Source organism: Macaca thibetana, chromosome 1 (genome assembly GCF_024542745.1).
Source record: "Macaca thibetana thibetana isolate TM-01 chromosome 1, ASM2454274v1, whole genome shotgun sequence".
Classification (NCBI taxonomy): domain Eukaryota; kingdom Metazoa; phylum Chordata; class Mammalia; order Primates; family Cercopithecidae; genus Macaca; species Macaca thibetana.
The window spans coordinates 94,300,432-94,314,122 of NC_065578.1; the positions used below are offsets into that span (position 1 = coordinate 94,300,432).

General features: G+C 39.4%; 2 protein-coding genes across 6 annotated transcripts in view; one reads left to right on the forward strand and one right to left on the reverse strand.

Annotated features, from left to right (window-relative positions):
• Positions 1 to 4,548, forward strand: part of SLC44A3 (solute carrier family 44 member 3) — a 72,763-nt gene extending 68,215 nt beyond the window's left edge. For all 4 annotated transcript variants that reach the window (XM_050778182.1, XM_050778191.1, XM_050778194.1 and 1 more), the window contains 3 exons: positions 850 to 987; positions 2,000 to 2,236; positions 4,307 to 4,548. In XM_050778182.1, the coding sequence (XP_050634139.1) occupies positions 850 to 987; positions 2,000 to 2,236; positions 4,307 to 4,411 (480 nt within the window). In that variant the 3' untranslated portion in view covers positions 4,412 to 4,548. The remainder of the gene's footprint in view (positions 1 to 849; positions 988 to 1,999; positions 2,237 to 4,306) is intronic.
• A 1,886-nt stretch (positions 4,549 to 6,434) lies between these two features.
• CNN3 (calponin 3) overlaps positions 6,435 to 13,691 on the reverse strand; it is a 35,143-nt gene continuing 27,886 nt past the window's right edge. For both annotated transcript variants that reach the window (XM_050778263.1, XM_050778270.1), the window contains exons 2-7: positions 12,764 to 12,885; positions 12,483 to 12,549; positions 11,487 to 11,624; positions 11,035 to 11,151; positions 8,859 to 9,005; positions 6,435 to 7,565 (exon numbers count right to left, since the gene is read on the reverse strand). In XM_050778263.1, the coding sequence (XP_050634220.1) occupies positions 7,224 to 7,565; positions 8,859 to 9,005; positions 11,035 to 11,151; positions 11,487 to 11,624; positions 12,483 to 12,549; positions 12,764 to 12,885 (933 nt within the window). In that variant the 3' untranslated portion in view covers positions 6,435 to 7,223. The remainder of the gene's footprint in view (positions 7,566 to 8,858; positions 9,006 to 11,034; positions 11,152 to 11,486; positions 11,625 to 12,482; positions 12,550 to 12,763; positions 12,886 to 13,691) is intronic.

Consider the following 13,691-nt stretch of genomic DNA (forward strand, 5'->3'; position numbering starts at 1 on the left):
TTTTTCCAGGTTGTTCTCAGGGTACAGATTCTGTTTGTTGTGCTGTTCATTTCCATGGGTCCTCTGTAAAATTTTCCTGTGAGCTCCTCATCTTCTCCAGTGGTTGTTACCTGTAGGACTCCACTATTCCCTGGCCTGGGAGGTGGCGATGTTGCTTTGCCTTTGCAAAACCCTAGGATTTTAACAGTCCCAGGCACGTAGTGGATTTCTGTACCATCTTCCTGGAATGGCTGACTGAGGTTGAACTGAGTATGAATCCTGAATTTGTTGAAAGAGTTCGCTTCCCTAGCAAGGGCCTAATTGCATGCCTGTTGCACCTTTGGGTTCAGCTCTCACAAACCATTAGATCCTGCTTGCTTTCTGGGACCTAAACTTCCTGCCCTCAAACTCTGTTGTGCATTAAAAAATAATTTATTGCCAGGCATGGTGGCTTTCGCCTGTAATCCCAGCTACTCAGGAGGCCGAGGCACAAGAATCGCTTGAGCGCAGGAGGCAGAGGTTGCAGTGAGCCGAGATGGCACCACTGCACTCCAGCCTGGGCAACAGTGTGAGACTGTCTCAAAACAAACAAGCAAACAAAACCCTTATGCTTTACCCATCATTTCCACATGTTTGTAGTGGGATATTCATATTAACCATAAGTACCTATTTATCTTTCCTATCTGCTGCCACTATATGAAAATATATATGGGTATAATCAGACTGGAAAGGAATTTGAAAATGGTATTTTTTTATAGGTAGAGAGAGTAGGTTTATTGTAACTCTAGTTTGCAAACACTCTGTATTAATATATTGCCTTAAAAATATAATTATAAGAATTACCTTTTAAACAATTCTCTTCTGTTTCAGAATGCATATACTACAACTGCTATTAATGGGACAGATTTCTGTACGTCAGCAAAAGATGCATTCAAAATCTTGTCCAAGAATTCAAGTCATTTTACATCTATTAACTGCTTTGGAGACTTCATAATTTTTCTAGGAAAGGTGAGATATCTTGACTAAATACAGAAAGGAGCCTGGGATTCTGAAAATTAAGCCACACAACAATTGGTTTGAAAGGGAACTATATTTCTTGAGTACTTACTCTGTAGTGGACTCTGTGCTTCCTTATCTCATTTAATCCTCAATCCCATGAGGTATCCCTATTTTGCAGAAGAGAAAACGAAGGTTTAATAACCTTTCAGGGTTCTACAATAGGTAGAGCCAGAATTTTAATCCTACTCTTACTCTCTTACCTGTGATCAGTTCTACCATTCTGATTCATTCTTTTTCCGGTCTAAAATGAACATACTACTAACCTCAGAAAATGAATGTTTGTGGGTTTCTCAATAAGAATATATGGAAAGAGTATTGAAACCTGGACTGGGCAAGGTGGCTCACATGTGTAATCCCAGTATTTTGGGAGGCTGAGGCGGGAAGATCACTTGAGGTCAGGAGTTTGAGATTAGCCTGGCCAACATAGCAAAACCCCATCCTTACTAAAAATACAAAAATTAGCCGGGCGTGGTGGCAGGTGCCTGTAATCCCAGCTACTCGGGAGGCTGAGGCAGGAGAATCACTTGAACCTGGGAGGCAGAGGTTGCAGTGAACTGAGATCATGCCACTGTACTCCAGCCTGGTGACAGAGCAAGACTCTGTCTCAAAAGAAAGGGGGGTTTTCTAAAAAAGTTTTAAAGTGAATAAGCTTATTTTGGTGTTAAGTGAAAAAACAGAATAAAAAGTTTGTGAGATATTATTACATTTATATGAATACAAAAGCTAGGCACAGATAAAATAACATATAACCTTCCTACCCACCATTAACTGGGTTTCCTTTTGATACAGCTTTTCATTTTTTCCTCTATTTCATTCTGCCAAAATTTCTGACAAGCATTCTTTACAATAGTGCACACACACGTTGCACACATGAACGTATATTAAAGCATTACTTGTAACTGACAAAAACATCTAAGCAACTGATTCATAAAGATTTTCAACAAACTCTTCTTTTGCACAGGTGTTAGTGGTGTGTTTCACTGTTTTTGGAGGACTCATGGCTTTTAACTACAATCGGGCATTCCAGGTGTGGGCAGTCCCTCTGTTATTGGTAGCTTTTTTTGCCTACTTAGTAGCCCATAGTTTTTTATCTGTGTTTGAAACTGTGCTGGATGCACTTTTCCTGTGTTTTGCTGTTGATCTGGAAACAAATGATGGATCGTCAGAAAAGCCCTACTTTATGGACCAAGAATTTCTGGTAAGCAAACATTTCATTTCCAGTTGCAATATCCACGCTCGCAATCTCAGTTTTGTAAAGCTGCACACAAAAGAGGCTCATACCCAGCCTGTGTCTTCTAGAGGGCTCTGAGGCTTCTACTACCCCAGAGCCTGAAAGTGGGATTTGGGCTGAACTCTCCAAGGCTGAACCCACTTCCCTTTCTGAGAACCTTCTCCCTGGAGAAGTGAAGCTGAACAAGAATGCTGATCAGAAGCAGCAGCACTTCTTACCCTGGGCAGAAGATGTCCTGAACACAGTAGTTCAGGTCCCTTTGGTGCTCGTGGCATGATCTAGCCTTGTGGGTGGTCTAGAAGTTTAACAGTTGATCTTTTTCTAAAGCATTTTTGCATCTCCAAGCATGATGTTCATACCCACTCTAGTAGAGAGAGCACACTTATGTGTGCCAGTATTGACAGATCTGCAATTCTCGGGCCCTTTATTAGCCCAGGCACACCAGTGTGAGAAAAGCCACACCCTCAGCGGAGTGCCCATACTGTTTGTATCTGGAAGTAGCAGGCAGCTGTTTGCAACAGCCTTTGCAACACAGTTGTTGCCTATTTGCCTTATCCTGGGTAGACAGGGATATTTTAACAGCTGAATCATGTCTCATCTCTTTTCCTTGTCTGAGTTATAGATTTTCATACTTTTCTTTCACTCTGTTGCCATTAAAATTAGGTGTTCAAGCCCTTTTAGCTTGAAACAGAGCATTGAATGCACTCTTTAGTTCAGCAGCCACTCAATTTTTTAAGAACCACTTCCACAGTTTATAATTAATGTATCCTCATCCTTCTCCATATAAAACATAAAAATACAATTTTTACTTTTTTTTTTTATGGAGACAGTTTTGCTCTTGTTGCCCAAGAGTGCTGGGCAAGAGTGCCCAAGAGTGACCAAGAGCACTTCCCAAAGTGCTGGGATTACAGTTGTGAGCCACCACACCCAGCCAAAATACAATTTTTACTTTTTACTTGTTTATTGACTTATTTGTATGTACTCTAAGGATAAAGTGTTTATGATGGTGGTATGAAGCTAGCCAGGTCCCCATCCCCTGATTTACTTTTCCAGTTAAAAATCCACCTTGAAGTCCCGGCACGGTGGCTCACTCCTGTAATCCCAGCACTTTGGGAAGCCGAGGCAGGTGGATCACATGAGGTCAGGAATTTGAGACCAGCCTGGCCAACATGGTGAAACCCTGTCTCTACTAAAAATACAAAAATTAGCCAGGCGCAGTGGCAGGCGCCTGTAATCTCAGCCACTTGGGAGGCTGAGACAGGAGAATCGCTTGAACCCGGGAGGTGGAGGTTGCAGTAAGTTGAGATGGTGCCATTGCACTCCAGCCTGGGCGACAGAGGGCGATTCCGTCTCCCTAACCCCCCCCCCAAAAAAAAAAATCCACCTTAAAATTTACCCCCTAAAATAGTTGTTTCAACAGGAGAAACTTTCTTAAGGATCCATTTATCTGAAATTTAAGGCCAAGAACTGGTAAATGGTTATCATTGGGACTCAGAAACCGATACTCCAGAATATGGCACTTTGACTCTGACCTTCTCCCAAAGTGCAGGATGAAGCTGTCATCTGAATGAAATTCCCTTATCTGCCTAAAGTCCAGACTCACCAAAGAAAAAAACAGCCTCTGGCCCCTTCCCTGAGTTTTCCATTAACTGGACTTATATAGCAGAAACAAAAACTAACTTCAGTCAACACACCTGGACAGAGTTTTGTCACAAACCACTGTCTGCTCTGCGGGCCCAACAGACTTTGTCCCCAGCCATTAAGTATCCTTCAAGCTCATTAAACTCCCCTAAAAGTAATTTACCACCCCCCTAAAAATCATCCACACTTCCCCATCCCCATTTCATAGTTAGACAATCACTCTGTGATTCTCCGCTGTGCTTGCTAATTTATATGCCATTTCGCCTGTTAATCTGCCTTTTGTAAGTTAATTCTTCAGCAAACCTTCAGAGGGCAAAGGAGAAGTTTTCCCTTGGCCCCTACATTATCAACAGTGCAGACACATTAATACTCATCTAACTTGTTCTTTTGTTTCAGAGTTTTGTAAAAAGGAGCAACAAATTAAACAATGCAAGGGCACGGCAGGAGGAGCACTCATTAAGGAATGACGAGGGAACAGAACTCCAGGCCATTGCGAGATAGATACCCATTTAGGGACTTGTACCTGGAAAACGTTTCTTTCTAAAGAACCATTTACAGAATAGAAGACAAGACCACTCGAGAAAAGTTAGTGGAATTTTTTCTTTTTTAAAGAAGACCTAATAAACTATTCTTTCTCATTGTCTGTCATTATTGTTTGACCAGGTAACAATACTGGAACCATATTAGTTTACCACCTTTTTTTTGTACAAATTAGGACAGAAAAACTCTCTTAAAACCATGTTTATATGCATCAGTTTAAAAAGTACACTATATAAGAACTGAGGCAAGTCTGTAAGTGCATAACTAATAAATAAACCTTTTTAAGGATTTTGTTAGCGGAAATCTCTGGAATTTTTTTTTTTAAAGGGACAGTGTCTCAGTGTGTTCCCAAGGTTGTAGTACAGTGGCGGCACACAGGTGCCATCATAGCTCACTGCAGCCTCCAACTCTTAGGCTCAAGTGATCCTCCTGCCTCAGCCTCCCAAGCAGCTGGGACTACAGGCATGCCACCATGTCCAGCGTGGAACGTTGCTCTTATACAGAGTAGGACACTTCCCTATTCATCCAATCCTGGAAATATGCTGAGTGGATTCACTTTTCAAAGTACAGTTCTTAGATTTGGTGACAATAAAAGCCCAAAGTGTAAACTCTGACATTAACTACCACCTGAACTGGGCATGTACAGGACAGGCAGGAGTGTAACCAATGATTTAGTCGGTGCACATGCTCTTCCTTTTTTCTGAATACTCTTCCTCCTCTTTGCTAATGGCAAACTCCTACTTATTCTTCAAAACCCAGCTCTGATAGCATCATGCTTCTGCAATGCCTCTGAGCATTACTTGCCCTCTCTTCTGTCCTTTTCCTCCATGCTCTGATATGACTGTGAATCCACTTTCTTTTTGTCTCTCCACCAGATCACATTCCATGATGGCACACACAATTTATCTCAGAAATCCTGATACACAAGCACTCTTACGGCAGACATTCTGGAAGAAGTGGTTTTCAACCACAGCCCCACCTGAGAAATTACCTGGAGACGACAGATTTTTAAAAATACTTCTGCCCGGACCTCAGAGATTTATGTAGATGGGAGTGAGGGGAAGAGCTTTTCCTTTTTAAACCTCTAACCAAATAGAAACATTTTAACATGTTGATTGGCAGCCTCATGAGAATCAATCTGACTTAAATGGCAGGGCAGGTAGTCTGATATAAGGCTTCCGTTCCCTAAACTTTGAAGAGTCAAAGATGACAAGGACAGCCTGAGAACTCAGGTCTATTTTAAATGCAGTGACTTTTTTCTTAAATGCCACCATTGAATTAGCTTGACTCCAATAGTTTCCTTTACAAGCAGTTTCCCAGAAGCATTAAACCTAGTCATTGTGACATGATGAGCTAATAGGCTTCACTTTTGTGGGCTCGTCAAACCATGTGTATATACTCCTCATCTCTCGCAAAAAATGGACGGTTTTCGCCCCCAAACCTGATAGAGCCAATCCTATCAGAAGACATGGCTTGACTGAGACAATGTCGGAAAGTGAGAGTTACTAAGTTTCTTTTAGTGACTGCATTTTTGTCACTATGACACCTAGTTATTGTTTGTCCTTCCCTCTGTCAGGACTGAAGGTTTATGTTTCACCATAAACCATAGCTTATTATCAAGCAGCACATCCTATGGCTGACCTAGCATATTTCTTATTCATATTTACCCTAAGATAGGAAAATTCCCCACTGCTCATATCAATATTCCTAAAAATTATTTTAAGATTATTCCAAGTTGAATTTAAGATGAATCTGGGCCAGCTAAGTCACAGTGAAATAAGCAAGGGTCAGAAAATGATTTGAATCCTGTCATTTACTATGTGTAATGGTTTCCTAAGCCTCAATCTCCTTAAGCATAGAGTGCAGTGTTGTGTGGAGTAAATAAAATGTTAATGTACCTTGTAACAGTACCTAGGAAAAAGGTACTTAAAAAAAATCTGACCCTACCTATCTAGAAGCTAGCCAGAAAATAATCAGCCTGTGGTTCATATGAATGTTCAAAACAAAATATTTATTTATAAAAAATACAATGGGATAAGTTTATGCTGAGAAATGCAGCAATAAATACAGTTGAAGAAAACAGAGCAACTCTACATTGATACATTGGCACAAACAGGAAGAGCAAATGCATCACCCAGGCCTAAATGTCCACAGGCCAAAACTTTTGTACATGCTCCTTTAGAAACACCACTCTGAAAAGATCTTGTCCGCTAGGTAAGAGAATGAGTACACATATAATCACAAATGCACACTGATCATGACTTTATTTAAAAATTAGCAAACAATACTGTAGAAACATTGATATGTAAATTTCTAAAATGCTGCATCTTAAATTTAGTTGGCAAAGACCACATTTAGCAATAAGCATGAGTTTAGTCTTCCATGTAGAAACCAGATACACTAAACTGTAAAAAAAAAAAAAAAAAAGTTTCTATTGTTTGAAAATACCAGTTTAATATAAGATTGTAAAAATGCATAGATTTTTGCATACAAGAACTGGCTGTACAAGAGTACTCCCCTTTCACAGTATTCCTTTTTACTTCATATGCGAGTTATTGATTATGCTGTAGGATTTAACTATTACAGCACTAAAAGGCAACTATTGAGGGAAGAGGCAGAAAAAGGAAAAAGGAATGTATGTAAGGCAATTTTTCTTAAAAGTACAATAAGCTTAATAGTGTTTTAGGAAGACAAGATAAAAATTACTCAAGGCTAGCTTGGTTCTCACTGAATAAAAACAATGGACTAAATACTGCGCTCCTTCTGTGTGGATCTAATAATCAATGCCTTGGTCGCTATATTGGTAATCTCTGGGGTAGTCATCCTGGTACTCGCCATGATACTCATCGGGGTATTCTGCCTGATAATCACTATCACTGATTTCCGAACCATTTGTTCCTGTTCCTTGGCTTCCGTTGTGAATGACAGGTTCTGTAGGAGCAGCACAGTATTTGGGATCATATACTTGCCGCCCAAGCCCATACACACTCATTCCTTTCTGGGAAGCAACTTTGTTGGTACCCATCTGTAGGGAAATTGTCGAGTTGTCCACCGGCTGTAATGTTAGCTTCTGATCATAGATGTCTCTTCTGGTACCTGGTGCTAACATCCCTGCCTGGTATTAGAACACAGTATAAAAGTTAAAGCGGCAGCTGGAATCTACTCTTGTGAATAATTTACAGATTATAGAATTCACACTGAATATGAACAGCAGTACGTGAACTTTCATTTGGTTCAGGGGTAAAGCTAGCTTAACCAAAATATCCTGATACCGAATCACTTCCAGGAAGCAATATTCATTGGCTTTTGAGCTAGGTGAGACCTTTCTTCAAAATCCTTGCTCTGCTGTAAAATTACTATGTGGCCTCAAACAAGTAAATTTAGCTTTAGCTTTCTCAAATTGCAAAATGGAGACATTACTACTTACTCTGGATTTAAGTGAGGATGAGACATAAAGAACGTGAAATCATAATGCTTCCACACCACAAAGTTCCATGTGAATGCCCATGAGGACCACATACATTATCCGGGTTACCAATTTCACAAGTTTATAATATATTCAACAAAAACTATGTTGAGCAGATCTTAAGGACTTGAGTCTTTTCAAAAGGCTGAGATGCAGAAGAGCCAGCCACTTCACAGCCACTCCCCTCTTTTTCAGAGTACAGTAACTCATACTTCATCTCTACTTACATCAGGCACACACTTCCAGGTTCAGAGTGGGTAGAAAAGTACACGTGAGTGGCAGCTATGAGAGACATAATGCCACACCTGGCAGGATGTGTTCCATAAGGGCAAAGTGATCAATCTCCCTTGGACTCTCTAAGAAAATGTTTTCCAAACCATATCCCAGCTGATGTTGGATGTGAGACCTGTCTGTTCTCAAATGGTTGTTGGAACTTCCTTCTGAGGTGCTGGTGATCTATTTTTAAGAAGGAAATATTTCTATCTTGGATGTGGTGTACTGGTATTTTCATCACGTTGCATTTCCATCTCCTTATATTGACACATCTAATAGGAATGCTAGTTAAATCCTTCTTAGTGGGACACCAGATAATTTTACCTATTAATTAAGGGTTCTTTAAAAAAAAAAAAAAAGTCAGCATTTAAATGAGCAATATTTTACTTGGATTTTGGAGCAAGAACACTGGAATAAACATATCTTTTTTTCTGCTGGCTAGGTAGAAAGAAGGCCAGCTGTTCTAACTGCCAACAAAAACCACGAGACACATCGTGCTTTTGCTGCTATCGAAAAGGTCTTTTGATTCTTTTGCTTTCCCAGCAAAGTCCACATTCCTGAAGGAATATACTCTTAAATAAACTATACAAAAAATACCTACTTTAAACTTCTAGTTAATAAGAATAAGGTAAGTGTACTCTTGTACAAGTAGAAAAAGGTATTGCTTACCTGGCTGGCTCCTTTATTGGTGCCCATCTGCAGACTAATTGTGGTCTGGTCAAAAGGTTTGTCAGTTTGCATTTTGGGGTCATAAAGGTGCCTCCTAGTCCCATAAGCTGTCATACCTGCCTGGCTGGCACATTTGTTGGTTCCCATCTTTTAAGTTAAAAGTAAAATTGCACAAATTATCAGATGTCAACAATATATACAACACAAACAAAACTTTCCACGCTACTAAAAAGACAGAAGGGGCACAACTGACAAGTTACTGAGCTGAGGCTCCAGCCGACTCTTCCATGTGTTTACAAACAAATTTCAAGTGCTAACTTTAAAAAGAAAATTTTAAAGAAATTCACTATAGATAAAACCTCATACATAGCAGAATTAAACACACTTTAACAGGTGGACTGACACACTAAAAGTCATTACAGTGGCAGAATAATTTCCTCTGCTACTGTTTCCCCAGATAACCAAATTAAGAGGTACCAGCTTTGGTTATTTAAACAGAAGCAATCCTAGGCCAAGCAATATGCTGTTCTACTCCAGGAATGTTTTACATAAAATGTGAAAGCAAATGCCAGCTGTTTTCTCTGGGAGCTTGACAAGGACTTCTTTCAGTTTCAAAATCACCAACATTTTCACCAGAAAGGAACCACATTTTATTCCTGCAACTCCCGTGTCCTTGGACAGAGCTGGAGAAAGGTGGAATGAGGAATCTGAACTCAGCAAAGTTCAGGGAAACAGTAATTAACTTTTCTTCCCCACTGAGAACAGTATGGCTTCAGGACCAACCATTACACCCTGTTCCACTGGTTAGGGACACTTTTCTGATGTTGGATCTTTTTTCTTTAAAAATAAGATGAAAGAAAACCTTTATTACTAAATATAAAATCTGTTCATTGAAGACAATTCAGAAAACATATGTAAGCAAAAAGGAGAGGGAAAAAATCATTGTGATCCCACCATCCATTCACTGTCAACATTTGTGACTATCCTTTTAGCTTTTTAACCTATGTGTCTATGTATATATCTATAGATGCACATACACATATACAAATACATACGAAAACATGTGCAGTTTTCATTTTAAAACTCCATGCTGACCACAGTATTTGATGATCTGATTTTTTTCCCCATAACCTATCTTTTCAAACTCTAGTGTAAAATTTTACATTACACTTTGCTTTTATGGAGTTGTAATTCAACCAACTGACTATTATTCTGAAATGTAGGTTTCCAGTTTCTCGCCACTGATACAATTTTGTACTGTGCAAAAACAAATCTAACTTGCACAGACTCAGTCCAGAAAGGGGCACTGTGTCCAGCAGGTATGGTGGCTTTTGGAGAGTAAAGCCAACAGCATTTAGGGCGTTAGCAACGGCGTTTCCATGACACTCTCCAGGGGAACAATGAAGAGAAGGAAAACATCTGAACTACGTATTTCAGAAGAATTTAAACTGACAAATTCTAACAGGGCTTGGCTGCTATATCATGATTTGGTATTGTAAATAAGTGACTTTGGCACTAAGGTTGTGTAAAATTGCCTCATTTGGTCAATAACATTAAGGAATTTATAAAGTACATTTCTGGCTGGGTGTGGTAGCTCACACCTGTAATCTCAGCACTTTGGGAGGCCAAGGCGGGCCGATCACCTGAGGTCAGGAGTTCAAGACCAGCCTGGCCAACATCGTGAAACCCTATCTCTACCAAAAATACAAAACTTAGCCAGGCATAATGGCTCATGCCTATAATCCCAGCTACTTGGGAGGCTGAGGCAGGAGAATTGTTCAAACCCAGGAGGTGGAGGTTGCAGTGAGCCGAGATTGCGCCACTGCACTCCAGCCTGGGCGACAGAGCGAGACTCTGTCTCAACAACAACAAAAAAAGCTAAAATAAAAAATTTAAAAGTGCTTTTTTCTTTAAAAAAATAGACAATATGATTCAATTAAAAATTTTCATTTCCTGGGGAAATAACTGTCAAGTCAGGTGGTATACCTGAGGTTTCCTCTAAAAATTATCATTGTCTTATGGGCTTTAAATAGATATAAATTGTATAAACTATACCCACCCCCCAAGTACTATAGCACTTCCATCTATTCTTCACTTAGGAGAGGCCTAATATTTTGCATGGTGAGAATTAATCATATTGAATAAGTAACTGAATAAGCAACACCACATTACTTACCTGCAGACCAATTACACTTTGGCCAGCTTTTAATTTTCCTTCATCAAAACGTCTTGTTTGTTTTTCTGCATACTTAACTCCAATGTCAATGGTTGTATGGAATCCTTTTGTTTTAGCCTAGACAGAAACATGCACACTAACTGAAAAGGCCAACAGAGTTTCACAGAAGGAACAACAAAGAAATGATATGGTCATAGACGAAGGGGCCCAAACTAGAGATAAAAAATATTTCAGGCTGTTCAGTGATATACTGCATCATTTGAAATGTGACTGTTCTAAGTAAGCTATCTAGTACGAGGCAGCTGATGTCAGCAGCCTTTCCACAAAGCTAATAATTACAGAAGAGACAGGCCCCGCCCCACCTGGTCTGAACCCCCATGAAACAGCAATGATGCAATTCATCACCAACGTGGTGGGAATCTGTTAACCAGCCATTAAAGACATGTACGTACCAGACCTGCTAGAGCCACCAGAGTAGTCTGAACCTGGGTCATGTTTCCATTCTCAAAAAGATCATTTGCTTCGAATATGTCATGTGGCTTCATACCATAAGCCTGAATAGCTTTAATAAAGTTGCCAATATTCTCCAACTATAAAGAAGAAGAGTTTGATAACTTCTGGAGCTAAATATTGACATTCATAATTTGTAAGAATTCTAAGTCTTCATAACTAGTTACAAGATGCCGCCCAGAAAGCTGTCTGACAAGGATTCAACCAAATACATGCTAAGCACGGCTCTCTCTGGAACAGGAAAGAGCAAGAAGAGAGCGTCTCTCTCACTGTGGGGCACATCATGGTCTTCATATTTTTAAGCAGTTACGTGTTTTCGGTTTTTGCGGGCAACAGCTTCCTTACATATTTTAAAAGGATTCTGTATCAGAGCTATCCAGGCCTGGAATTTTATTTGTCAAAAGGTATATAATTACTCATATTAATAAATAACTCATTATGTGTTTTCATTTTAATTTCAGAATAAATTTGTGGTTACCAAATACTCATTCTCTCATATCTCAAAACACATGTTCAAGACCAGTAAGTATCCCATTTTCCTTACTCATACACATTCGTGAACTAAGGTTATGTCTGATACACTGTTCTGCAGTCCACTGTTAGTTATGTAGAATGCCTTGTTTTTTCCCTTATCCTTAAGGTCTGGGTTGCATTTCTCTGTGTAAGCTGTGTCAAGTCCTTCTGAATGTACACAGACCAAATACAGGAAAACTTCTAAGCTAAACATAATAATTACAGAACTAGTTCAATAAGTAATATGGAACCATTAAAAAAGGGCAAAAAATTAAATATGCACAAATTTCTGCTACATCTATATAAAAACTGTAATCAAAAAGTTTAAAAAAAACACACAAAACCAAAAAACCAAACCTGAAATCAAGTTTCCACTACATAAAATGCAACCAACTAGAACCAGAGGTGGTTGGTTTGGCTGTTACCTGAGGCCAGTTCAGTGAGGACTCGTTGACCTTCTTCACCGAGCCTGGCTGTAGCTTGTTTATAAGTCTGAAAAGAAAAATATGAGAGACATCTTATTTACTAGTCACACAAAAACAAGGATTGAAATATCAAGTTGCTCCTTTAACATCAGTAAGGGAAAGCATTAAATATATCTGTAGAATATCAAGGTCTGACACCCTGGCCTGAGAAGGAGAGTAAGAGAGAAGGCCATGGAAAGAACTGGAAGAGCGGAAACTGACTCTGGAGGGCTGTAACTCACTCGCAGAGGATGATGCCATCCTTTAAGCCCAGCTGGAAGTTGGTGCCAATGCTCATGCCTGTCACCTCTTCTATCCAATTGCGAAGATCTTCTTCTGCTTGATGATCATACTTGGAAGCAATCTGAAATACAAGTTAACTCACTTTAGAAGAATTTCACGAAAGCACCAGAAACTGCCGACTCACAACGTGCTCTGCTTTCACTATCCATTAAGACCACAGCTGTAAAGTGCAGTAAATGACACTCAATAGAGCTCAATGGCAAACTCAACCGTTACAACTTCAGTAACTAATAACAAATTTTTGGTGAAGACGGTGTCATACGAAATTTTGAACAGCACACGGAGAGGCTGGGACTGACAAGGAGAGAACATCCATCAAGAGACATCAGATTTCCCTTCATGATCCACAGGAAGTGACAAGGATTTATGGTATGTTACAATATGGCACTCCAACTTTAAGGTTTAAGTCATTAATCACCGTATTCCAATAAAAGAAGGGGACAGGATTCTGACACATGCAGTTATTTTACAGAGTATCTCACACCTCGCCAATACGTAACATTCCAATAGTTTTGTTGACTGGAAAGTTCTGGTATTTGCCTTCTGTTCCGCCAAATACACACTACATACTAAACACACACACACACACACACACACACAGTACTAATTATTGTACAATATTTAAATTCTGTTTCTGTAGTCTCTATTCTATTAGACTTCTTACAAGAAGGAAAAGCATCTAGTTCAGATTCTTAGTATCTAGAATTGAACCTGACACCCAAACATCTGATAAAACGAAAAGAAAGTTTAACTTTTTACTTGCAGAATTCAAAAATAAAGGCCAACTTACCAACACAAATGCTACGCTATTATACATGATAAAACTACTAAACATAAGTTTTGAAAGATCTCTTTTTAGTCAGACCA